At 46.4% G+C, this 27,901-nt stretch overlaps 1 protein-coding gene across 2 annotated transcripts; it reads right to left on the bottom strand.

Annotated features, from left to right (window-relative positions):
• Window positions 1-4,626: 4,626 nt before the first annotated feature.
• Window positions 4,627-27,796, bottom strand: NOL9 (nucleolar protein 9). 2 transcript variants are annotated; one of them, XM_049110553.1, is made up of 12 exons: window positions 27,425-27,796; window positions 26,441-26,660; window positions 25,952-26,079; window positions 22,067-22,202; window positions 21,850-21,943; window positions 21,206-21,303; window positions 14,513-14,674; window positions 14,027-14,324; window positions 13,115-13,226; window positions 9,659-9,836; window positions 8,275-8,408; window positions 4,627-7,677 (listed from the first exon to the last, which is right to left on the bottom strand). In XM_049110553.1, exons 1-12 carry the CDS (start codon window positions 27,779-27,781, stop codon window positions 7,528-7,530), a joined length of 2,067 nt encoding a protein of 688 aa, XP_048966510.1. In that variant the 5' UTR covers window positions 27,782-27,796; the 3' UTR covers window positions 4,627-7,527. The 2 variants fall into 2 exon arrangements, with proteins under 2 accessions (XP_048966510.1, XP_025283083.1); XM_025427298.3 differs by having other exon boundaries at window positions 21,850-21,946.
• Between the last annotated feature and the right edge of the window lie 105 nt (window positions 27,797-27,901).

Genomic DNA, 27,901 nt, shown 5'->3' on the forward strand with positions numbered 1-27,901 from the left:
CATTTTTTTAATTGTCCATTATACAGTATTCATTAAAATAAGCAATTGCAAAATTGCATATTTTCTACCATTTCAAAACTTCTTACATATGTACACATATGTGAGGATGTGCAGAGTATGTATATAGTCATAGAAAAATCTGAAATACAACTGGAACCAATAGAAAATTGGAGGACTTACATCTTCATTTCCATTGAACTATTTGAAAATGTTATAATGAAAATGTTGTTATTGTATAAGCAGAACAAAGCACACATACCTATGTGTGTATGTATATATATATTTTTTTATTTCTAGGTCAGTTTTAAGGATATTATTGCAGGAGGCTTCCTGATTGTTCGGTTCCATTTGCCATGCTCTCCTCCTCAAACTTCCTGAATCCAAACACCAATCTGCTATCAAAAAGGATTTTCCTGGGGCAGTCCGAGTGGCTCAGTGGTTTAGCGCTAGCTTTGGCCCAGGGTGTGATCCTGGAGACCCGGGATCGAGTCCCACGTCGGGCTCCCTGCATGGAGCCTGCTTTTCCCTCTGCCTGTGTCTCTGTCTCTCTGTGTGTCTCTCATGAATAAATAAAATCTTAAAAAAAAAAAAAAAAAAAGGATTTTCCTAAAATGCAGGTCAGATGGTGCTACCCATGTTGCTAAAGATGCTTAAACTCTCATTGCCCCAGGGATGAAAGAATTCTGGGGATGCTCTGGCAGCCTCTCCTTGGACTGACCTTGCACCGTCTCCACCCCTCTCCCCCTGTACCTGCCTTCCCAGCCATCCTCCATCGACTTGCATGCGGCTCCGCCTGTACCCCCGTGTGCACCCTAGACTTGCCGCCCCCGTTCCCAGCTCTGTCATCCCCTTTTCCAGAACTGTCCTTTCCAACCCTCCTCAAAACTCCTCCCCCGCCCTCCTCCCCTTACTTTTGACCCCATTGACTTCAGTTTATCCCTTAGCTGTTGTCACTTCTTTGGAAAATCCCCAAGATTGGTGTGAGGAGAGGAAGCTCTCTTAAGAATGATCTCATTGCCCCACAATCGACACATTTTAACACACTAACTACTTGTCAATTTCTGGTATACACGTTCTTATCACTCAATAGCAAGATTCTAGAAAGATGGGCCTTTATCCTGTTCGCCATCATCTCCCCAGCTCTGGCACACTGACAATTCATAAGCGTTCAATAAATATTAATTTAGCTGACTATGACACATTTAAGCTGATACTCTAAAACTTGATAATAAGGCAAAAGAATAACTAGTTGTCCTTTTCATATCAAAGGGGAACATTTTTTAAAGGGCTTAAAAGGCACAATAAAGCGTACACTGAAGCAGAATAGATGGTCATTCTCTGCCATCTGTGTGGCAGGTATGACTTGGTAGACACACCAAAAGGCCTTTGCAATCCACAAACATGTCTGGAAATATCTCCCCTTCCTGAGTAAGCATTGATGGACCTTGTGTTAACTGGACGTCACTCACTGGGACATGGATAGTAATATGATAGGCCTGCTGGGACGCCCGGAAGGCTCAGCAATTGAGCATCTGCCTTTGCCTCAGGGCGTGATCCCGGGGTCCTGGGATCGAGTCCCACATGGGGCTCCCCACAGGGAGCCTGCTTCTCCCTCTGCCTATGTCTCTGCCTCTGTGTGTCTCTCATGAATAAATAAAATCTTAAATTAAAACGGGATCCCTGGGTGGCGCAGCGGTTTGGCGCCTGCCTTTGGCCCAGGGCGCGATCCTGGAGACCCAGGATCGAATCCCACATCGGGCTCCCGGGGCATGGAGCCTGCTTCTCCCTCTGCCTGTGTCTCTGCCTCTCTCTCTCTCTGTGTGACTATCATAAATAAATAAAAATTAAAAAAAAAAGCTTTAAAAAAATAAAAAATAAAATAAGGATAGACCTGCTAACATGGATGGCACAGAATCATTTTATTCTGTCTGCTCCCAGCAGAGACGAGCCACGAGAACTAAGTTCTGCTGTGAGGGTGGGCCAGACAAAGGAAGGTCAGCAGTGCAGGCCCCTTCCTAGAAGGGGATAACCCTGCAGTGAAGGACCTATGTGGGTATTAGGACGAATCCTCCATGACTGCCTGCTTCATACACATCTAGGGCCAGCCAAGGGTGGTGGCAGGGGTGGGGGCCAGAAGGGGTGCTCTTATTTGAACACACGGAGGTCAGTGGCCAATGCATCCCCAGGCCATTTCTCTTTGGCCAGGAATGGGGTGTTTCCTAGGCCAGAGCTCCGACTCTGAAGTGCTGGAATGCTATTTGATTCCATGCGCACATTCCTGATCCCCCGCTGCCAAAATGTGTCATGGTATGTACCAAAAGACAATTTAAAAATATTGATGGTTGGGGCGCCTGGGTGGCTCAGATGGTTTAGTGTCTGCCTTTGGCTCAGGTCGTAATCCCAGGTCCTGGGATTGAGCCCCACGAGCCCCATGTTGGGCTCCCAGCTCAGCAGGGAGTCTGCTTCTCCCTCCGCCCCTCCCCCCTGCTTACGCTTGCTTGTTCTCTGTCTCAAATGAATAAATAAAATCTTTAAAAATATATATTGATGGTTTAGGAAGAATTTCAAGGCCTTTCTTGAGAACTACAAAGACAAGGCTGGGAACCTGTTTCAGACCATCTTAGCAATGGGGACACATCTGTCATGCACAAAGTATGCCAGTGTGGAGGGCCCTAGGGCACCTTTGCCATTCACCTTCCATCTCACAGAGGCGGCTGGGTAACAGCCTGCCATCGCTGTCCCTCCCACCACCCTTCTGCGGCAGCTTGACACTTCCACCACCAGAGCAGTTCTTCAGCATGGGATTATGCTCTTCTTTTCAGGAGTTGGATGGCTGAAACAGGAAGGCTCCCACTCTGGCTTCTGAGAAGGGAGGACGTTACCTGCACACATGCATCAGAGCTGATGGCTAAAACTGCTGGGCAACCCTTGCCTTCCACAATCTCAGTTCATTAACTTACCAGTTAACAAGGACAACAGTGCCCAGCTTGGCTCAGAGTAATTCTGCAAGCCTGGGGCTTGGGGGCCCTTCTGAGACCTGTCAAACCTCCTGTCTGAACAAAGAGGCAGAAGACGCTCACCAGTTCGTTGACAGGCTGAGCCAGCTGAGAGGGAGAGGCCCACACGCTTGCCCTAGGGCCTGGTGACACCCTGCCGGGCCCTCAAGCCACATGCTAGACCCACAGGTCTGCCCTCTGCCCAGCTGCAGACCCAACCAGAAGGCTTCTCCCAGACTCAGCACCAGGTTGAATTTCTCTGGCAGAAAACCACAGAGCTTTTGGCCCTGCCAACTCGCTTCGCCTCCGACGCAGGCCCCGACGCTAGTTTAACGTATGGACCTTGTGGCCACAGTTCACACCATTTCCTTGCTGGTGGTTTCCTCTCCGTGGATTTTCCACTCCTAAGTACCCATTTCCTCCCTGGAACAGACCCCATAGTGCTGCTTCTGTGAGAGCCTTCCGTTTCATGGAGGCAGTTCCATGAAGACCCTTGTCTCTCCCACCCCAACGGCCAGCAGCAGCCCCCTGGCTGGCCTCTTCACAAGAAGGGCTGAGACTTTGGTGGCTTCTCCCTGCCTGACAGGCGCTCACAGATCACTGAGCACCACGAGGGGCATCAGGGCCTGTTGCCACGGCGACCCCGGGCTTCCCGGCCTGGCCCAACAGCATCTGCCCACCGGCTCAGTTCTGTTTGCTGACTCCCCAACATTTGCTTACTCAGCTCCCAGCATTCCCAGATCGGACCTGCTGCCCCTCGCCTCCAAGTGGGTTTTTCGGCTGGCCCCCAGCCACCCTCTGCCCTCTTTCCCTGGCAGAGCCCTGGAAAGCTTTCAGCTTAGCAAAGCCTTGCTGAAGAGGCCCCCGTGTGTCACGTGACTCCTTCCCCTTACAGCACAGACGGCTCCCATATTTATTTTAGCCACTGTTCAGGCTCCACTTGTGGGCCAAGGCTGGCTCCCTCTGCCAGGCCAGTGTGGGGAGAGCGAGGACGGGGCTGCTGAGTGAGCACTTGCTGAGACAGCTACAGGCACAGGCCGCAGGCTGGTTTTCCTCTTTTAATTGGAACTTCTCTGGCAGCAAAACTCTTCCTTCTAACACACTCTCAAAGACGGTACAGAAAGGACATAGCATTTTCTCTTAACTTACATCCTTGGGCCCAAACACAACTTAAACTTCCACTGCACTCAGTATTGCAATGAGGGGCGCCTGGGTACAAAGGAGGGGCTCCATTGGTGGAGCGACTGACGCTTGGTTTCAGCTCAGGTCTTGATCTCAGGGTCCTGGCATGGAGGCAAAATTGGGCCCTGCACTCAGCAGGGAGTCTGCTTGGGATTCTCTCCCCCCCCACCCCTCCCCTCTCTCATCTGTGTGTGTGTGTGTGTGTGTGCGCACATGCGCACTCCCTCTCTCTCTCAAAATAGTTATCTTTAAAAAATATATTGAAATGGAAAAGGGTACAAGCATCTGCTGGGGTTTCCTGTCATCCCTGCTCCGGCACCCAGATTCCACCTTCCAATGCTTTATTTTCACCAAAGTTTTTTTTTTGCCATGATTTATCCTAAATTTAAATAATTTCCCGGAAAAAAGATGATATATCTACACATGTAACATAAATCACACAATTAACTTCATGTTCTCAAAAAATATTTAATGACACAGAAGTTCCCTTGTTAAATGAAAAGAGCTGGATTAAAAAACTACACATAAGGCGGGACATCAATTTTATAAGACACACACATACAACTTAGAAAAACACCAGACAAGACTGCATCATGACACTGAGTGAATGCCCATGTGGTGGTGGGTCTTAAAGTTGTTTTTTACCCGAGTGAACCGTTCATACAATTTTAAAAGCAGTAAGTGAGGGTTTATGGAACTGCCAGGATCGGGTACTAATGGGAGACCCAGAACCTACTCCCCAGGTTGGCTGGAGAGACAACAGCACACTTGGCTGGAAAAATGCTTTGAGGGTAACCCTGCCCAGAGGCCAGACAAGGGAGAGGGATGTAGGTTTAAACATTTAGCTTCTTCTTCGACCCAGTGTAACTGTGAGGAATAGTCTTGGTCCCTGCTTTCTCACAGCTTACAATTCAACAAGAGACAGGGTACTGCTCCACCACATACAGACGAGCCTCACTTCCTCCCCACAGGCACTGACGAATGGCCACCATCCTGCCTTACAGATGACAACAGGCTGAATATCTCCCGCAAAGATACACGGCTGGCCAACTCCCAGCTCACAGAGCAAAGCCTGCTGCCTCCGCCACTCAACTGCCACATCCAAACCTGAAGGATAAAACTACCAAGTAGACACGGGACCCAGATCCCAGGTCTGGCAGGGAAGCAGCCCCCTGCCCCAGGGTCCCGGCCCAGGCCCCCTATCCCCACCCCGGGCCTCTTCCAGAGTGATAATCTCAAACATTCATGGCACCTGAAGGACCAGCTCAACGATCCTTCTCCCCTTTCTCTTGTTCCAGGCCATGCTGAGGGGCCACCACTTCCTGTCCCCAGGCCCAACTGGCCCTTGTTTACAAATGACCACCATCCAAGAATCTTGCTATTTATCTTCACATCTGTCTTTCCTATAAAGGAATCTCTTCTAAAGAACTGGCTTTAAAGAACCACAAAATCAGCAACTGGGGGTTTCAAGTTCTAAGTCATGTTATTTCTTTTTCTTAAAATATGCACATACTGCTTTGGAAATCACACACACACAAATGTCTGAGTTTTTGTTAAGAATACCTCAAGTGTAGAACTTACCACCATATTCTGAACCAAAGGACTGTAGAAATGACAAAAAGCCCAAACTGCTGACATTGACAATCACAGGGACAGACATCTAGGGTGGATGGCATCACTGTGGGTGTGAGCAGGCCCACGGAGCTGGCTACACAGCTGAGTCTCCAGGATGTCTGAGCCCTCCAAGGAGTCTCAGGCAGGCTCCCCGGCAGGCTCTGGGGCCACGGGACCGAGGGCCGGCAGCTCCCTCTAGTGGCAATGCCTACTTTCTCCTGAAGAGCAGCAGGCGGTAAGGGAAAAGCCAAGCCTTTGTTTCCTGGAGTGCAGGTGCCAGGGCATCAACTGTCATTCCTCCTGAGACCTGCTGCCCAGGACCCATAGTGAGCATCACTGTGAAGACACAAGGAACTAGGGAAGAAGGCAAAATGCTGGTAATGGCAGATTGTCTGTCAAAGTTCTTGGCAAGACCAAGACAGAAAGCACGCACAAGGTAAACTTAGATATAACTAAGACCCAATGAAGTCAGGCCCTAAACTGTCTCCAGAGAATCAAAACCACCCCTGGAGGGTGGCACAGTTCCAGGGAGAGCATGTAAGGGTGGAGGGGCCACTGTAAGAATCAGGACAACAACCAACGGTTTAAATGAACATAGATGTTAAAACCCACATCCAAATAACCGGCCTTCCACATCATCTGTAGAAAGCTGAACCCACAAGACCAGTTTGAAAAGCTACCTCAGTAAGACTTTCACAGACTGAAATGCACAAATGATGTGATCTAATCAGATACCCTTGTTTACCAAAACCACTTCCAACCTAGAGGATCAAGAATTGCGACAATCAGGGAGAAGACGAAGAATGGATTTCCACCACCTTCCCAGAAGCCATCGGGAGAATGGCTTCATCATCCCGTCTCCCCTGGAGGAGGCACTGGATGGCGCAGAGTTGTCCTTATGTGCAAGATCCGGTCCAGCCACCAAAGACGAGATGTAGCTCTCCACGAGCTGCTCGGCCAGTCCTTTTTCCAAACAGCCTGGTGTCCAGCTCTGCCACGCTATGTCTTCAATCCCCAATGAGAAGTCAATTAGGACACAGCTAGTTTTACAGAGACCACGGCAAAGGTTTCCTAAATTTGAGAGCAATATTTTCCAGCATAAAGTCATAGATGAAAAAACCCAAAACACGAAGGGCTCTTGAGTCCAAAGTTTTTATCTAATTAAACCTTGATTAATTACACCAAACAAACCAAATGTGATCCTTTCACACCAGACCGAGTGAATGAAAGAGAGTGTGGACCGGAGATGAGCACAACCACGGGCGGACCCTGCTGCTGGGACCTCCTTCCCATTTGCCATCGCTGGGCAAGGACCGGGGAGCCCCCGCACCAGTCTGCTTGTGACCCCGCTGGCCAAGCCTCCCTTCCTCTTTGGTAGATTCTTAAGGACCCAGTTTCCCTATTTTTATCCAGATTCCAACCACCAGGTGCTTGAAGAGCTTTGTGAGGAATCAACTGTGTTCTCTGCTTTAATGGTGTACAAACGTCCCCCTGCTGCTTTAACCCTTTGGAAAAGAAAACAGTCAGTATGAAGAACCATACAGAACACCAGGGCAAAACTCTAGGTCACGTAGCTTTTAAGAGTTAAATTTACTCTAGATCCACGAGGTACATGGGAAACGCTGTTGGCTACTTTAGGGCACCGTTCCCCATCCTCGCCATCAGTCTGATGGCAGGCTGCAGACGAAGTCCAGTTTTCAGGTAAAAGCTCCTTCCCTTACTAATAACGTCAGTGTCAGTTTATTCTTCGATAGAGTTTAGGTTTGGGGTGTACTTTCTCTTCACATGTCTCCTCAGTTTCTCTTGCTCCAATTTTCTCTGATGCTCCCGGAAGTTTAAAATTGTAATCTGTGGTGATGTAAGGTATTGTTCCTTCGAGCCCACGCTGAAACAGAAACATGAAGAGAATGAATGGAAATACCCCAAATTCTGCCAATTGGACTTGGTGGCATTTCCTTTCTTCCCCAGAAAATATTGTGAAAAGTGAGAGTCTGAGTAAGGTCCCCACACTCCTAAGACCTCTGGTCTCCCTTCCCACAGAGGGTCCACTTCCTACAACTAGCCCGTAACAAAGGTGACTGCCACCTTTCTGAATAATTCAAGTCCACAAACACATCAACCAGCACAAGAGTAAGAGGGAGTAGGTGCGTTTCTCCCTCAAACAAGGCTAGCAACTGAGATGTGAGGATCATCCAGCATCTCCGCAGTCTACCACATGGACGCCCTCAGCCAAGGACTCCCCATGACTTTGTCATGGGTATCCCCAGGAAGGAGTAATCCTGGGGAAGACCACCTCTGTTCTCTCCTCCCATAACCTACTTCTGGGATAAGGGCTCTACCATGGGGCTCCTGACTACCAATGATGGGAATTCATGGCCTTGGGCCTCTCAGGCCACTCTGATACTCCATTTGCCTTGTTGGGCCTCTCCACAATAACGTGTCCCTGTGACTCTCTCTGGCTTTCCTGAAGAGCGGCACTCACCTGGCTCTTGAAAACACAATGTGGAATGGAAATGGCTCCAACCAGCAGACAATTCACATTTCTTAGCTCTTCCGGGGGCACAGGAGTAAGGATATGGTAAAGCCTCTTCTCCATGTCGATCCCTCTACAAATTCCTTGAAGACACATAAAACACACACAAATAATCCCTTCTGGAAGATGTTATACCCCCCTAACACTAAGAATTATAGAACAGCTTTTAAAATAAGAGTTTCAACTGTGTTTTGCTCTGAAAATATGAAGTCCTTGGTCAAGAGTCATCAAATACCTCCATCTCTTAGAACCCTTCCCATTTTCAGCCATGAACAACCAAAGTGATCTACATGCAAAAGTCCTAGACTGTCTTAGGTAAGGCACACTCAGGCCAGGAAGAAAAGCCACTGTGCAGAACACAGAGACAACTCAATCTTTCCATTATCAATTCCTTCTTCATGTCTGTACCAGGTTACAATTTCTATGGAAACACTTTTTAGAAGTAGTCTCATGTAACTCAGAAACACGTATTTAATTATGTAAAGGTTTTGCTAATTTTGGGTTACATAGGTCCAGCACTTTTCCAGAATCATACCAACATTTATTGGCTTCCATGAGCCAGGGGGACAGGCAAAGGAGGAAGGGCCTGAAGCACTGCCAGGCCAATGGTGCTGGGCCTGAGTGATGGGAAGTACCAGGACGTGACATAGTCACAATGTCCTCAGATCACCCGACTATGCAAATTCCAGCAGAGAAGCAGTGGCTCAGACTGGCAGAGTAAGACAAGATGAGATTGGAGGAATCAGACATATTTTAGAAACGAGCTAGCAAACCTGCTAATGGGTTAGATATGTCAAATAAAGGGAAGGGGATACCAAGGTGGACCCAGGGGTCTGGTGCAAACACCAGAGTGAATCTTCCAAGGACTCTTCAGGCCTGGAACAGGAGATGGTGAGGGTGGGAGCAGATTTGGGGAGAAAAATCAGGACCTCAGTCATGGACCTAAGTCTCAGATGCCAGTGAGATATCCAAGTGGAGAAGTGTGCTGGTAACACGGGCTTAGAGCTCAGACACAGTTGTGCTACCGAGATCCTGTGGGAAGTCAGCCTAAAGATGGATCTAGGGGCCAGCAGGTGGACAGATGGCCTAGGGAAAACATGTCAAGTGACAGGAAGGCCATGACTAGGCCCTTAGGAATCCTAGATTTAGTTGGCAGGAGAAGCAGAGAAAATGCTACTTTCTTCCTGCCCACCAGCCCCCAGGCCCACTGTCTAGAAGCCAGAGACACTCCGACCACTCCAGCCAAGAGATAGCTACAAGGTCAACAAGACCAACCATATATGGTTGGAGATCAATTTCAGTAGGTATATAGACATGTTTTACTCTCACTCACCAAACCCCAAACAATCACAGATTGGAGTCTGGGCAAGTAGGATGGGCCCATTTGCGTATCCTCTGACATCATCCAGGATCTTGCAAAGACCAACCCAGCTGGCATTCACAGCATATAATATATGAGTAGGAGCGACATCAGCATGAATAATCCGGAGTGCAACCGCATTGAAAGGGACCTGGAAAATAAATTTGCATCTCCCTCTAGTAATTCTATTTGAGACGCCTTTTTTTTTTTTTTTTTTTTTTTTTTAAAGATTGTATTTTTTATTCATGAGAGAGAGAGACAGAGACATAGGCAGAGGGAAGAGAAGCAGGCTCCATGCAAGGAGCCCGGTGCAGGACTCGATCCTGGGACTCTGGGATCATGCCCTGAGCCAAAGGCAGACGCTCAACCACTGAGACTCCCCAGGCGTCCCTGAAAGGCTACCTTTAATGTTTAAAAGTTGACTAGGCAGCCATCTAAAGCAATTTTGGCCAAACTGTCCACCAAAAAGTACCTAAACAGAACAGAAATGCTAATAAATACTGGTCAGTGTTTCACTATTTTAATAGAGAGAACCTAAGAAATTCATACTAAGTTCTTTGCCGGCCAACAATTGCTAAAAATCCAAACTAATACTTGGAATTTTCTTTTTTCTTTTCTTCTTTCTTCCTTTCCTTCCTTTCCTTTTTCTTTTTTTCCCTTCCTTCCTCCCTCCCTTCTTTCCTTCTTTTTTTAAAAATATTTTACTTATTTATTCATTAGAGACACACAAAGAGAGAGGCAGAGACACAGGCAGAGGGAGAAGCAGGCTCCACACAGGGAACCTGAAGTGGGACTCAATCCTGAGACTCCAGGATCACTACCTAAGCAAAAGGCAGACACTTAACCACTGAGCTACCCAGGCATCCCGACGCCTGGAATTTTCTAAAGACACACGTCTGAAGACACCCTAAATGCATTAAAGTCGAGGGGGACTGTGAAAACCCCAGTTGCTGAGAGGTCTTCTAATGTCAGAAAGCAAACCTCCGTTCAGTGAGAAAGAGCCTCCATCTATTCTCTATACAACATACTGAGTTAAGAAAAATGGACCAAACTCCAGGAGCACAAGATAAATACTGTGGAGCCCTGAACAACACGGGAGTTAGAGGCACTGATCCCCATCCAACGCAGTTGAAAATCGACAAATAACTTCTGACCCCCATCCTAAACTTAACTACTAAGAGCCTCCAGTTGATTAGAAACCCTCCAGATAACAAACAGACGACTAACACACACTCTGTATATTGGACGTATTACACACTGTATTCTCACAGGATGCTGGAGGAAAGAAAACGTTATTAAGAAAATCACAAGGAGTGCTCACTTCAGCAGCACATATACTAAGAAAATCACAAGGAAGAGTACATTTTACAACACAGGAATGACTCTATTTATCAAAAAAAGCCTCCGCGGGATCCCTGGGTGGCACAGCGGTTTGGCGCCTGCCTTTGGCCCAGGGCGCGATCCTGGAGACCCGGGATCGAATCCCACATCGGGCTCCCAGTGCATGGAGCCTGCTTCTTCCTCTGCCTGTGTCTCTGCCTCTCTCTCTCTCTCTGTGTGACTATCATAAATAAATAAAAATAAAATAAAATAAAAAGCCTCCGCATATAAGTGGACCCACACAGTTCAATCCAGTGTTGCTTAAAGGTCAACTCTGCCTTTAACATGTAACTCTTCATGTAATTTCCGATTTATAAAGTAGAAAAGTATTTTGTTATATTGCTTAGATTCCAAAAACAAACTTGAAATAGCAAAAGACAGATACAATTACAGTAGATAAGCTTCAAGTTCCATTATAGAGCATCTCTAAGTGAGTAAAAGACCCCACTGACCAAAACTTCAATTAACTGCTGGAGATTCTCCAGGGGAGATGAGCTCACCATCAGACCTGGGAGACATGTCCTTGTCGGCCAGGCCTAGAGCTCCTGCCTGAGGAGTGCCCCGCTGAGGTGTGACCTGAGTCCAGTGCCTCGACCTGCCTACAGTGCCCAGCTCCTAAGCTGTAAAAAGGGAATGAAAGAGCCTCTCCCTCACTGGGCTGCTGTGAAGGCTCCCTGCTGAGCAAGGAGCTGTTCCAGGTCAAGTGCACAGCACACACTGAGTGCTTAGTATGGACAGCAGATGGTAAACACTCTGGGCTCTGGTCCCAGGTCAAACTTTTACTAGGCACCTTGGGCAGGCTGACTTAGCATCCCTGACCTCAGTTCTAGCATCTGTAGAATGGGGTAATAACAAAGACATTCTGAGCAAAGAAGTTAACACAGGTTTAAGACAGAACAGAGGGTAAGGATTTAGGAAATGCCATCTATTGCTATTTTAATCTTTCATCATCTGGCATTCTAATATCATGGTAGTTTCTTTCCAAAATAATTCTAAGGAGCTTGGATTCCAAGATGCAAATATTCCAGTGCTAGAATCCACCTTTTTTTTTTTTAAAGATTTTATTATTTTTTTAAGATTTTATTTATCTGGGGTTCCTGGGTGGCTCAATCGGTGAAGCATCTACCTTTTGCTCCAGGTCATGATCTCAGGGTCCTGGAATCGAGCCCTGCATCGGACTCCCTGCTCAGCAGGGAATCTGCTTCTCCCTCTCCCTCTCTGCCCCTCCCCTGCTCATGCACAAGTACACACATGCATGCTCTTTTTAAAGATTTTATTTGACAGAGCGAGAGACCACAAGCAGAGGGAGCGGCAGGCAGAGGGATAGGGAGAAGCAGGCTCCCTGCTCAGCAGGGAGCCTGACACAAGACCCTGAGGTCATGACCTGAGCCAAAGGCAGACACTTAACTGACTGAGCCACCCAAGAGACCCTAGAATCCACTTTTGACAATATGAAATGCTTTCAAGAACAGTCTCTGGGAGGTGCCTGAGTGGCTCAGTTGGTTAAGTGTCTGATTCTTGATCTCAGCTCAGGTCATGATCTCAGAGTGGTGAGTTCAAGGCTGGCACTAGGCTCCGCACTGGGCTCCACAATGGGCATGGAGCCTACATGTAAAAAAATAATAATAAAATAAAGAAAAAAAAAAAAAAAAAAGAGTAGTCTCCAGATGCCAGGAGCCACTATGAACACTCAGTGAACCCACAGAACCATCCTGTGAGGTCGGGCACAGCCTCTGTTCTCCAAGTAAGACACGGTCTTACACGCTGCTACAAAGTGGAAGCACTAGAGCCGGACTGCCCAGGGCCACCTCTAGAATCAGACAGAACATTCCTAACCAGCACAGAAGTAGTCGTGGCCAACACAGGATAGCAGCTAGCTATGGGCACAAGCTCTCCTGTCTATGAGCTGAGGCAGTTACGGGCCCTAAACCACAGGGTGATTCTGAGGAAAGAGGAGTGAAGCGCTGTAAGGTGGCCAGAAGAGCCCAGGAAGCTGCTCGAGTGCTCGTTAAGTCAACAGAGACAATTCCTCATACGAGTTCAGGTTACCTGATAGGGTGTCAGACCATGTAAAGGACAAAGTGGTCGTGGCACTGGGGGCTGCAGCTGGCCAAGGTAACCTAGTACCGCCAAATCACGGAGAACTTTGTTATGTGACTCTCTGAAAAGTAAATTAGAATGAAGTAAGTAGAGATTTAACATTAGGAGCCCAATTCCCGCTCGGAAACAGAGTCCGTTAGTCATTACAAAGGTTATATGTAGTAAGAACACACATCCCTACTTCAACATCTGTAGACCCTGCCTTTCTATAAACCCACTGGAAAAACATGATACGTAAAGACTCCCCTTCAGTAAAAGCTCTTGGCAACCAGAGCTGAAGGCCACCTCTGGATATGGGTCTTCCTTAATTTATGATGGGGTTCCGTCCTCACACACCCACAAAAAAGTGAAAATATCTGAAGCTGGAAATGCCTTTAAGACACCTTGCCCACTTGAATTGTGCTTAGGATGCTCACATTAGCCTCAAGCTGGGCAGAATCACCTAACACAGAGCCCATGTTGGATGGGTGCAGAATGGTTGCTGTGTCTATTGCTCACCCAAATGGCTGACTGGGAGCTGAGGGTCACTGTCACCGCCCAGCATCAGGACAGAGTGTTGTATAGCATTCCGATTTCCCAGGAAAAGAACAAAATCCAAAGTACAGTGTCTACTGCATATATATTGCTTTAATACCATCATAAAGTTGAAAAATTCAAAATCATTCCATCTTAGGACGGGGCTGTCTCTGTTTCCATTGGGACAGTAACAGCTCAGAAAATAACAGATTCTCCTTCACGAACACAGGGCTGTGAGGAAAATTTGAAAAGTTGTGGAAGACTTATTCCTTTTAAGGAATTGAGGGCAGAAGGCCTTGTTAAACTGCAGAGAACCTCATTCTCCAGCCATGATGGTTTCATTACCTATTTCTTGGAGTTTTTCTAAATGTAAAGTCTGACTGGACGCATATCAGTTTATGTCCAGTGAACACAACTGGACTCTCCTTTTCTTCGTCAGCAAATTCCAAATTCTCCGTAAACTCTGCCAGTTGGAAACCTCTGTTTCTGACTCTGGACTTGCTCTTTGTGTACAGGCCGTCCATGTCATCCACATAGTCAGGGGTGAGGTTTGGCATGTATTTGCTCCGGCCAGAACTGAACTGAACAACATGGCTGGGAGACAGCAACCGGATGAGATCAATGAGAAGCAAAAGTCCTTTGTCTGTGAAGAAGAGGACACAGCAGTTGTGGCGCTAAAATGCAGTGACACATGCCTATGAGAAAATAGCACGGCTACTCGGAGACAAAGAATCAAAGAGTCTCCTAAAAATGGCTCAGCATTACTGCCTGAAGCGAAAAGTTTACTCATGCTGCCCCTCCTTTCTGCCAGATGTGCCTCCACAGGCTTACCTGACACCCAGCCCATCGTGTTGACGATAAGAGGGGACTCTCTCTTGTAGGAGCTGAATACATACTTTATTATCTCAATATAATTTTCATAGTTGTTTTTACAAGAAGGTTTCCCGTAATATACCATTTTCTGGGGTGTCCTCTGGTGGGTGAAAGGTGGTCCTAGGAAGATAAAGGTAAGAGTCTGAATCTGTGACTATTTAAAAGGAGGTGAGGGTTTTGCTTCAGCCATTTTCAGCGACAAAGATCCTTAAGGAAATCAAAGACCATCCTACCAGACCATCTCACCACTGGGAACAGCTGCATCCCATTTTCAGAAATCTAAGCTTTCCCGGCGCCTGGGTGGCTCAGTTGGTTGAGTGTCTATCTGGCTTAGGCTCAGGTCATGATCTCAGGGTCCTGGGATCTAGCCCTGCGTTGGGCTCCCTGTTCAGGGGGGAGCCTGCTTCTCCATCTACCTCTGACCCTCTCCCCACTTGTGTGTGTGCGCTCTCTCTCCTCTCTCAAATAAATAAAATTAAATTTAAAAATCTGAGCTTTGGGGATCCCTGGGTGGCGCAGCGGTTTAGCGCCTGCCTTTGGCCCAGGGCGCGATCCTGGAGACCCAGGATCAAATCCCACGTCAGGCTCCCGGTGCATGGAGCCTGCTTCTCCCTCTGCCTGTGTCTCTGCCTCTCTCTCTCTCTCTCACTGTGTGCCTATCATAAATAAATAAAAATTAAAAAAAAAAAATATCTGAGCTTTGGGATCCCTGGATGGCTCAGCGGTTTGGTGCCTGCCTTTGGCCCAGGGCACGATCCTGGAGTCCCGGGATCGAGTCCTGCATCAGGCTCCTGGCATGGAGCCAGCTTCTCCCTCTGCCTGTGTCTCTGCCTCTCCCTCTATCATCAATAAATAAATAAGTAAAATAAAAATAAAAATCTGAGCTTTCAGCTTAATACAAAGACATGTTATTTTTACTCTATTTTAATAAAGTTAATCTCAATTATGTCCTTATATGGCCATTCACTCAACAGACATTTACTGAGCACCTACAACACTGAGCATTGTTGTAGGTACTTAGGATACATCTGTGAACAAAACAAACCTCCCCATCCTTGCAGGCATGATGTTTTAATGAAAGGACAAATAAGAACAGCAGCAATGATGTGCTGGAACATAGCACTTACTACATCCCATGTATTTCACATGGAGTCTCTAATGTTCATAAGAACCCTACAAAGTAGGTAGTATTACTATCCCCATTTGTACAGAGGACGTAGATTAATTTGACCAAGGTCTCACAGTGAGTAGATACCAGCCAGGCTTGAACCTCAGGTAGCCCAGATCCAGAGTAGACACTCCTAATCGCAGCATGGATCCATCAAGCCTGAGACAACACCCCTCTCTGGTTGGGATCCAGAACCACTCAGCAGGCTGGTGACCAGAACCACATGGCAACACAGCAGGGTGAGAGCCCGGTTTCTGTGGTTGAGGCAAGGCCACCGGAGCCAAGGCTAGCGAGGCGCCCGCCAAAGGTGAATATGGGGATTGGGGCAGCCCACAACTGAGGAATGGCCTGCACAGCAGACAGACTGAACAAATACAAAGGAACTGAGTAAATACATAAATACATGGAGAATAATCATAGCCAGGGTTCTCATCATCAGAGAGGAAACTTATAAATATGGAAGGGGGAATGTGGAAGGGGGAAAGCTAACTAGAATAAACCTGGGGTGAAAGACTGGAATTGGAATGATGGCAGTAAACTCATGGCTCTTAATAAATACGGAACGTACATACAAAGAGAAAAAGAGGTAGTGTATATACACATATGTGTGTGTGTACATACATACACACGTATATGCATGTGTGGGTTTAAACAAGCATATGTTTCCTAGCTCTTCCACTGAGGGGATCTACAGTGACACCTTGAAGAAATAACACACCTAGTTACAGTCAGAGTGGAAAACACTTATCTTAACCAAATGAGCAGAGTTAACCTCTCTGGTAATAGGGCAAACCAATAGCTTGTTGATGGGATGCACAGAGAATACAGCATCACATCTCAGCCAAACCACAGGGACATTCGACAAACGTATTCTTCCAAACTGCCAAGGTCGTAAAAGAAAAGCTGAAGGGACTGCTCCAGACTGAAGACTAAAGATTTGCAAATACACACGGGACTCAGGCAGGTGGCTGGATGAACAAAGGAACAGCAGCATAACCATATCACTACCTTGACTCAGTGGCAGCATGATGATTACGTAATAGAGTGTCCTTGTTTGGGGAAACACCCGCTGAAATATTAAGGGGTGAAAGAGGAAAAGAAAAATAAATGGACTATAGAAAATGTAAAAGAAAACAATGAAACCACCTGGAGAGCAAAGTATAAACAATTAGTTTTGATAAAACTAAAAACAATATGAATGCCCTACTTATTGTCAAAAAGTCTGTTAAATCCACAATACATCCAGCAACCTAATCTATCATGTATCTTTTAAAAGTCAACTAAACAGGGGTGCGTGGGTGGCTCAGTTGGTTAAGCTTCTGCCTTCGGCTCAGATCCTGATTTCAGGGTCCTGGGATTGAGCCCCACAGCAGGCTTCCTGCTCAGCAGGAAGACTGCTTCTCCCTCTCCTTCTGCCTGGTGCCCCAACTACTTGTGCTCTCTCTCTCTCTCTCTCTCACATAAATGAATAAAATCTTTAAAAGTCAACTAAACAGGGATCCCTGGGTGGCGCAGCGGTTTGGCGCCTGCCTTTGGCCCAGGGCGCGATCCTGGAGACCCGGGATCGAATCCCACGTCGGGCTCCCGGTGCATGGAGCCTGCTTCTCCTTCTGCCTATGTCTCTGCCTCTCTCTCTCTCTCTCTCTCTCTCTCTGTGTGACTATCATAAATAAATAAAAATTAAAAAAAAAAAAAAAAAAAAAAAGTCAACTAAACAAAAATCACACAAGTATCTCGACACAGAAAAAACACCTGACAAGGTCCAAAAGCCTTTCATGATACAACATTTCACACACCAGGGAGAGAAGCCCACTTCTTTAGCGTGACAAAGGCGAACAACAGAAAATCCACCACTGGCAGTGCACTTCTGCTGAAGTGCATTCCCTCTAGGATGAGGAAGGAGAAAGGGATGTTTCCCTCTATTCAGCACTGCACTGGAGGTCCCAGTCAGAGAGAGCTAGGAGACAAGAAAAAGTAATTAAAGGCATCCAGACCGGACAGGACGAGGTGAAACTACTTTTATTCACAGATGATGATCTTTTATATAAAAATTCTTAAAACATCCACAAAAGACCTACTGGAACTAATATAGGAATTCAGCAAATTTGCAGGGTACATGGTCAACGCACAAAAATCAGATGTTCCTATACACCAATAGTGAACTGGAAAAGGAAATTAGGAAAGCAATTGCATTCATGGTAATAGCTCAAAGAATTCAATCTTCAGGAATGAATCCAACCAAGTAAAAGACTTGTATACGAAAACCACAAAACATTGCTGAAAGAAATTTATGAAGACTTAAGAAACTGGAAAGAGGGCACCTGGGTGACTCAGTGGTTGAGCATCTGCCTTTGGCTCAGGTCGTGATCTTGGGAGTCCTGGGACTGGGTCCCGCATGAAGCTCCCCTGCAGGGAGCCTGCCTCCCCCTCTGTCTATGTCTCTGCGTCTCTCATAAATAAACAAATAGAAACTTAAAAAAAAAAAAAAAAAGAAACTGGAAAGATATCCTGTGTTCACATATAGGAAGATTTATCATTATTGAGATGTGTCACCCAAGGTGATCTACACATTCAATCAATGCAATCCCTACCAAAATTCAACAGCCTTTTCACAGAAATGGAAAAGCCGATCCTCAAATTCATACAGGATTGCAAGGGTACTACCAAACAGCCAAAAACAATCTTGAAAAAGAATGAAGTTGGAGGACTCCTATTCCTCCACTGCCATGGAACTGGCATAGATAGACACATAGGTCAATGGAATAAAACAGGAAGCCCAGAAATAAGCCCTCATATGTATGATCAAATACTTCACCACAAGATAAATTAACAAATACTTTACCACAAGGGTGCCAAGACCATTCAATGGGGGAGGGACAGTCTTCAACAAATAAACTGGACACCCACAATGAAAAGAGTGATGCTGGATGTTGTCCTTATATCATATACAAAAATTAATTCAAGGGACGCCTGGGTGGCTCAGCAGTTGAGCGTCTGCCTTGGGCTCAGGGCATGATCCCGCAGTCCCAGGACTGAGTCCCACATCGGGTTCCCTGCGTGGAGCTTGCTTCTCCCTCTGCCTATGTCTCTGCCTCTCTCTCTCTCTCTCGGTCTCTCATGAATATATAAATAAAATCTTTAAAAAAAATTAATTCAGAATGGACCAAAGACAAATATAAAAGCTAAACAACAGGTGGCTCAGCGGTTTGGCGCCTGCCTTTGGCCCAGGGCGCGATCCTGGAGTCCCGGGATCGAGTCCCGGCACGGAGCCTGCTTCTCCCTCCTCCTGTGTCTCTGCCTCTCTCTCTCTCTCTATCATAAATAAATAAATAAATCTTAAAAAAAAAAAAAAACTCCAACAACATTAGAGAAAATCTTTATGACATTGGACTTAGCAACGACATTGTGGACATGACATCAAGAGAATATCAACAAAAGAAAAATTAATGTGGATTTCATAAAAATTAAGAACTTTTATTGTGGGAATCCCTGGGTGGCTCAGCGGTTTAACGCCTGCCTTCAGCCCAGGGTGTGATCCTGGGGTCCTGGGATTGAGTCCCGCATCAGGCTCCCTGCATGGAGCCTGCTTCTCCCTCTGTCTGTGTCTCTGCCTGTGTATGTATGTCTCTCTCTAATGAATAAATAAATAAAATCTTAAAAAAATAATAAAGTAGATAATTAAAAAAAAAGAACTTTTATTGTATTGAAGGACACAGTCAAGAAAATGGAAAGAAAATGTTGAGGAGGGATCCCTGGGTGGCGCAGCGGTTTGGCGCCTGCCTTTGGCCCAGGGCGTGATCCCGGAGACCCGGGATCGATTCCCACATCGGGCTCCCGGTGCATGGAGCCTGCTTCTCCCTCTGCCTGTGTCTCTGCCTCCCTCTCTCTCTCTCTGTAACTATCATAAAAAAAAAAAAAAAAGAAAGAAAATGTTGAGGATGGGAGAAAATGTTTGCAAATCATTTATCTGACAAGAGATTAACATCTATAGAACATATAGAAAGAACTCTTAAAACTCAGTAATAGCACAATTCAAAAATGGGCAAAGAACTTGAACAGACATTTCTCCAAAGATCTAAAAAGGCCAAAAAGCACAGGAACAGAAGCTCATCAGGGAAATGCAAATCAAAACCACACTGAGTTACCACTGCACACCCAACAGGATGGCTATAATCAAGATGACAAGATGAGGAGAAAGAAGAGCCCTGTGCATTGCCAATGGGGATGCAAAATGCATCCGCTGTGAAAAACAGGCTGACAGTTAAACATGGCATTACCATATGACCCAGCAATTCCACTTCTAGTGTATATCTCAAAGAATTAAAAGCAGGGACCAGCCCAGATATCTGTATGCTGATGTTCACAGCAGCATTACTCCCAATATCCAGAAAGTGGAAATAATCCAACTGTCCATCAGCAGCTGAATGTATAAACAAAATGTGATACATGTATATAATGGACTGATACCCACAAAAAGGAAATTAATCTTGATTATCTGCTACAATATGGACATTATCTTAAACCATTATGCTTGGGGGAGGGGTGAAACAGGTGATGGGGATGAAGGAGCACACTTGTGAGGAGTACAAGGTGATACAAGGAAGTGTTGGATCACCATATTGTACACCTAAAACTAATAAAACACTGTGTTAATCAACTGGATTAAAATAAAAACACTTAAAAAATAAAAAGAAAAAAATTATGCTTAGTGAGAAAAAACAAACACAAGACAAATATTGTTTTCACTTATATGAAGGACCTGGAACAGGCAAATTGACAGGCAGAGTGGAACAGAGGTTCCCAGGAGCTGGAAGGCGAGCAGGAGGAACAAGTGTTCTTTAATGGGGACAGCGGTTCAGTTGGGGAGGAAGAAAGCTTTGGATATGGACAGTGGTGATGGGCATGTAACACCTCGAACGCACGTAATGTCACTGAATTGGACACGTATCAATGGTTAAAACAGTAAATATCACCTTGTACATATCTTACTATTAAAAAAACGTTAACATGGGACTTTGGTTTGGATTCTGAACCAGAAAAAGTACATCAGTAAGATAACTGATGGAAAAAAAAAAAAAGTAAGATAACTGAATGCATTTTGAGTAAAATCCATAGATTAGCTAACAGTATTGTGTCAACGTCACTTCATCATCATACAGGTTCATAGAAGAGGGAATACCGTATGAAGGTGTGTTTCTAATTCACACAAAACTAAATGGCTATCGGTTCTGCTTACCATAATGGAACTTGGTCTGGGGATGTTCACTCCCATTTTGTTTTTTCTAATTTTTATTGATTTTTACCTTAATTGTTTTACAAAGGCTCCATGCCCAATGTGGGGTTTGAACTCACGACCCTGAGACCAAAAGCTGTGTGCTCCACTGACTGAGCCAGTCAGGTGCTCCTTATAGTTTCTGAATTTTTTGTATCATTATATTTGAGTTTTATGAAACCAAGACATGAAAGAAATGTATAATACATACCTAAAATCGGTTCTGTAATATTAAGTAAAGAAATGCATCCTGGAGGCGTAAATTCTGTCTGTCCCAGATCACATTCCAAGTAGTCAATGCAGGAAATACTAAAATATTGAAAAAAATAAAGAAAATCTCAACTAACTTTAATTTTGTCAAAAAATAAATCAGATATTACAGACTTCATGCAATACATAGGCATAATCCACCCTATGTAGTCTTTTAGGTAGAATGCTCCAAAGACAGCCATCAATATAAAAAAAATGTTGAAAGAAAATATGATGCAGGTGTGGTCATGGTGTCCATTCACAGTGTGGATACAACTTCGTCTTTCCTAATACCTGATCTTTAAAATGCCATAGAATTGCTCCCTACTCTGAACCTCTGGGTATGGACAAACAGACCAGGTGATTCCTGCACATTAATTGATAAGCACAATCAGGACACCCCGAGAGGCCGCTGTGCCACACTACGAAACACAGCCTAACAGAGAGTGCAGCTTTGCACAGACTTGTAGATAATCTGTATTTAGAAGTCAAATGCATTCCCATCTAGTTTCTTTTTTTTTTTCCCGTCTAGTTTCTTAAATCAAAAATCCTATCTCATTACCCAAATCTAATAATACATCTAAACAAAAATAAAAACACTTTTACCTATTTAATAACTGGTTAATCAGGTATCTATTAAATGTTGACTTTCCAACATCCTGAGAGCCACAAACCAGAATGACAGGGCAGCCGTCTACTTCTTCTGGAAACAAAACAAACATTGATGCCTCAAATTAGCAACCTTCTTTAGGGCTCTACATGTACATTGTAATCTTAAGGCCCTGGGGGATTAACACTCCCTTTATCACCACATATCACTCACCACAGGACACGGTAACCAACTCCTCCAAGGCCGACAACACACTCTCAGTCAAACGAAGGCCATTTTTCTTCTTCTCCCTTTTAATGCCAACAGATCTCAGGGCTAAATGTTCAGAGTTAATCTGGAATGTTGGACTCTGAAATTAACAATTTAAAAATGTTTTAAGAAAACGTGAAAACAAGTGCACAGTCTTCCTCTGGTGCTAAATTAGTAAACTTCAAATAGTTGTGCGAGCTATGAAAGATAAATCTGAGTCCCCCTCTTACCCCAGCAGCCATCCCTTCAAAGAGTCTCATCAGCTATTCTATAGTAGTCTGTACCTGTCCTGGCTGACACTTCCTTTCAAGCTGCCATCACCTCTGTAGGAGACCCCACAGGAAAGGAAAGTGTGCAAATTCAATTCAACAGAAGACCACTGCTGTTGAACAGGTTGGTGATACAGAACGAAATCAGGACGGCATCCTTAGACATAAAGTAAAAAGACAACCAACAGAGCTGAAACAATGTGGAAAACAGGCCCACTAAGTCCACTGGCGCTCCAGCAGAAGTACCAGGAAACCACCGACACAACCCAAGGAATGGAGGAACAGGCCCTCACTGGAGCCTCAGAGGAAACAAGGCCTCCGTAGTGAAGACAATCAAGGCAGAGACCCATCCATGATCATATACTCATGCAATTCATCAACCCCAGGATAAAGACATCATAGAAGAATCAGTGTGGTGTGTGACTTCCTAACAGCAACACTGGATTCTAGAATACAGTGGCACAAGGTCTCCAAGGAAAACTATACTGTGTTCAACTATCAATCATGGATGTCAAAATAAGAATATCTTATGTACCTTAAAATCAGATCATATAAAGTTCACTATCTGCCTTGTATGAAAAAATAACCCTAGGATGTACTGACACACAGTGGGGGAGGGAAATTACAGCATAGGAAGAGGAGGAGCATAAGGAATACAACAGTGGTGATGAAATCCCAGAAAACAAATAAATAGAGTTAAAATGAATGAAAACAAGGGAGCCTGGGTAGCTCAGTCAGTTAAACGTCTGCCTTTGGCTCAAGTCATGATCCCAGAATCCTGGGATCAAGCCCTGCATCAGGCTCCCTGTTCTACAGGCAGTCTGCTTCTCTCTCTCCCTCTGCCTCTCCCCTGGCTTGTGCTTGCTCTCTCAAAGTAGTAAATAAAATCTTAAAAAAATGAATGAAAACAGATTATCAAGGTATTTAGAGGGCAGCCCTGGTGGCGCAGTGGTTTAGCGCCGCCTGCAGCCCGGGGTGTGATCCTGGAGACCCAGAATCGAGTCCCGCATCGGGCTCCTTGCATGGAACCTGCTTCTCCCTCTGCCTGTGTCTCTGCGCCTCTCTCTCTCTCTCTCTCTCTCTGTGTCTCTCATGAATAAATAAATAAAATCTTAAAAAAAAAAAAAATCAAGGTATTTAGAATTTTCCCTTGCAAGAGGCAAAGGCTTGATAACACAAGGTTCCCATTTCCTTTTCCATGGCCCTCATCCAGCTACTGAGTCTGCACTAGATTAAACGGAGGTCATCACAAAAGTCCACTGACTGTCCTGTGCTCATTGCATGGCCTCTCCTCTCACTTCTAACCTCTGACACCTGCCACTTAGCTACTCCCACTGAGCTATGGCCCTGATCTATTTCCTGGAGGGGATGAGACCATCAAAGGAGAACTTCTGGGACACCTGGGTGGCTCAGTGGTTAAGCACCTGCCTTTGGCTCAGGGCATGATCCTGGGGTCCCAGGATCGAGTCCCATATTGGGCTCCCTGCATGCAGCCTGCCTCTCTCTCTGCCTATGTCTCTGCCTTTCTCTCTGTGTATCTCTCATGAATAAATAAATAAAAATATTTTTTAAAGTAAAAAAAAAAAAGAGAGAGAGAACTTCTGCGTGGGCCAGCTACTCCAGGTGAACTGCCACTGCTCTCAAGGCTGACTCCTCCCTACAGACACCAGAGCCAGAAGCTCCCCTTCTGCAGCCTCATTTCCACCATTACCTCCCTCCCTGCACTGGATCATTCCTACCTGCTGTGTTCAAACATGCACTGGTTTTTTTTTTTTTTTCCTGCATCTTAACAAAAAACAAAACTCTGACCACACTTCTCCAATCACAAAAGCAAAATTCCTTCCCTTAAACCCTGGAATTCCTCCTCCCTAGGCTCTTGACCCTAATCCGGTCAGGCTATCCCCAAGCAGTCTACTGCAACTGCGCCTGTCCAGATCAGACTCCTACCTCCCAGGCTCCATTCTTGGGACCAACCTACCAACAGCAGCAAGTGACACAACTGTTCACTTCCAGCTCCTCTGAAGACTTCCTGATCACACTCACCTGGTTTTTCTCTAACATCAGTGACTCCTCTGATGTCTCTGACATCAGAGACAGTCTCTGCTGCTCCCTCATCCAGACCTCTTCTTGGGAGTGCCAAAAGCCTCAGACTTTGAACTCCCCTGTTTCTCTGTATCAACTCCCTTGGTGTTATTATCCCATCTCATGGCTTGTGTGCCATTCTGCTGAAAGCTCCCAATTCCAGACTCATATATTCAACTGTCCACCTGACATCTCCAATGGAATGTCTAACAGGCATCTCAAGGTTAACAACTAAATCTGCTCCTCCTGTAGTATCCCCATCTCAATAACTATAAGCATCCAAAAGCATGTTATTCCTTGGTTTTTCCTCATACCTCGAATCCAGTCAGCCTGATAATCCTACAGATTAGGCTCAATTTCCGGCTCACAGGAGACAATTATAGCAACAGAACATGACTTAAAGAAATTAATAACATGCGGACGCCTGGGTGGCTCAGTGGTTGAGCGCCTGCCTTTGGCTCAGGGCATGATCCCAGGGTCCTGGGATTGAGTCCCACATCGAGCTCCCTGCAGGGAGCCTACTTCTCCCTCTGCCTATGTCTGCCTCTCTCCGTGTATCTTTCATGAATAAATAAAATCTTAAAAAAAAAAATTAGTAACATGGTCAGCAAAAATTTGGAGAAAGAAATGGGAGAAAGTATAAGCTTACTGAAGTATGCTTATAGAGAAAATTTATACCGTCTCAAGTTAATAAATCAGAATAAAAATGTAACCATTTTAAAAAAATTCCAAAAGGCAGAGCACCTGGCTGGCTCAGTCAGTAGTGCACGCAACTCTTGATCTTCGGGTCGAGTTCAAGCCCCACGTTGAGGGGTAGATTGTACTTAGAGTTAAAAAAAAATCTTTTGGGGGGAGCGCCTGGTGGTCTCAGCTGCTTAAGTATCTGCCTTCAGCTCAGGTCATGATCCAGGGTCCTGAGATCGAGCCCCAAGTTGCCCTACATAGGGCTTCCTGCTCAGCAGGGAGCCTGCTTCTCCCCCTTCCTCCCTCCCCACTCATGCATGCTTGCTCTCTCAAATAAATAAAATCTTAAAAAAAAAAAACTGGAAAAAACATAAATTAAAAATTCCAAAAGGCATTTAACCACCTACAATATGAAAGGATGAAAGGGGGGAATACAACTAACGAGGATGGGATCCCTCGGTGCTTCAGCGGTTTAGTGCTTGCCTTCAGGCCAGGGCGTGATCCTGGAGTCCTGGGATCCAGGCCCACATTGGGCTCCCTGCATGGAGCCTGCTTCTCCCTCTGCTTGTGTCTCTGCCTCTCTCCCTCTCTCTGTATGTCTTTCGTGAATAAATAAATAAAATCTTTTAAAAATTAAAAAACTAATGAGGAAAGGGAGATAGCATTTTCTATGCTATTTTGCAGTGCACACATGTGACACTGTGCACAACCCACAACACAACAAACTGATCTTCCAAGGGAGCTCCTACAGTCATCTGACATGACTGTTCTGGTGAAAGTAATTAGCAAAACTCTGAATGAAAACTGGCTCTACCTCTTGTACGAAAACGTAAGATAAACCTGGATGGCTGACTAAGAAGTTCACAGTGGAGGTTTTCAGTTGTTCTAGCATCACAATGGAACACAGAGGAGAAAAGTTCTTCATCAACCAGCATCTGTCATCTGTAAAGAGAAAAGTAACTCCATGAAATTCTACATTATTTAGGACTACCTTCTCAGCTGAACGGTCCACTTTTTGAGAGCAGGACTTACGTTTGAAAACTTTCTTCAGGAAACCGTATCACATACTAGGAACACACCTGGATGGAGATATCAATCCAGGTTTGCTTTTGCTATACACTAGGTATGTGGCCCTGAGCAATTTTTCTCATTTGTATAATGGTGAAAACAAATTTGAATCACAGGACCGTCATGAGGGTTTAAATAGACACAAAAAACCGCAATGTCTAGGCAGTAGGAATATCTAAAAACATCAGCCTTATTATAGTACACCTTCAGTAAATTATCCAGCTATTTTCCTTACCCCGACTAAGGTGAGATCTGAGCAAAGTTCGGGCTTCTCTTTTCATCTCCTTCTTGCTTTTCTCAGGCATGGAATAATGAACTGCATTGATAGCCAAGCGAGAGTGGGTGTAGGCAGAGAAGACCTCTTGGGCTGGCTGGCCTTGGCTAATGGTAAAACCAAACACCTGCACCTGGCCATAGAGGCAAGTCACACGGCAGATCCCGCTAAAAGTAAAACCCTAGCAAAGAAAGAAAAAAGATACAACATTACAAATTCTGTTACAAGTTTTCTGAACTTTCTTCTACTTCTTTTAAGATAAACTCTATGCCCAATTTCAGACTGGAAGTGACAACGTGAGATCAAGAGTAGCATGCTCCACCCACTGAGCCAGCCAGGCACCACCCCCCCTCTTCTTTTTTAGGTTTTCTAAATTCTTAATTGCTTTTCACATATCAAAGGGGGGGGGGGGAGTTTCCAAGTCACAGTACATTGCACTAGGTGACCATCAGGTACTTACTACCTTTAACCCAATTTCCTCTGCCAGGGCAGCTAGAGAGACGGCTGGTGTACAGACGCAGGAAGGACAGGGGGTCCCATGCACTGGGCTCCGCTGTCCTCACGACCCCCACCTGTACCAAGGCCCACGGCCAGCCAAGTTTCTCGCACTCCTGGTTCTCACTTTCCTCCCGCCCTGGAGGAAGGAGAGCACGCCCCGCCGCCGGGCTGCCTGGTTCAGCACCAGTTCTGCCGTTGCCGTACACCTTCGGCAAGGTGCCTACGCTACACCTCAGCGTCCTCGCCCGTAAACATCCACGGAACTAAAGGCAAGGACTCCAGAGAGTTGAGCGCGTCGAGAGGGTCCGCGGCCCTGCTGGCAGGTCTAAGCACCCAGCGGTCGCGTCGCTCGGCAGCCCAGGGCCCCCCGGGAGGTCCCGGCGTCCCCGCTCCGCACGCCGGCGGCCGGGTCTTCTCAGGGGCTGCGGCTCCTCCGGCGCGACCCACCTGCTCCAGCGGCAGCAGCAGCAGCGCGCGGCCCGGGCCGGCCGGCCGCACGGGGGGGATGGGGAGGGTGGCGGGGCCGCTCGCGGCGGGGGGCGCGGCCGGGGCGGGGCGGGGGGCCTCGGGCTTGGGCCTTCGGGCCACCGCGCGCGGCACCGGGCAGCCGCTCTCCCGCCAGTCCGCGCCGGCCGCCTCGGCCTGCAGCAGCCGCCGCCGCAGGCGCCTCCGGCCGCACCAACGCAGCGTCCCGAGCCGGCGGCGGGGCCGGCGGCTGAGGACGAGCGGCGTCCGAGCCTTGCGGGCCCGCAGCCACGTGGAGCGGAAGGGACCCCGCTTGGGCAGCACCTGCGAGTCCGCCATGCTGGCCCCGGCGCCTGCCGCACGAGAATCTCGCGAGATCCAGTCGCTCCGCTCCGCGGCGGTCGGGCGGCTGCAAGAAGGGGCCTGGGAGCCGTGTGCGCCCTCTGCCGGCCGCCCCGG

Source organism: Canis lupus, chromosome 5, assembly GCF_003254725.2.
Source record: "Canis lupus dingo isolate Sandy chromosome 5, ASM325472v2, whole genome shotgun sequence".
NCBI classification, from domain to species: Eukaryota; Metazoa; Chordata; class Mammalia; order Carnivora; family Canidae; genus Canis; species Canis lupus.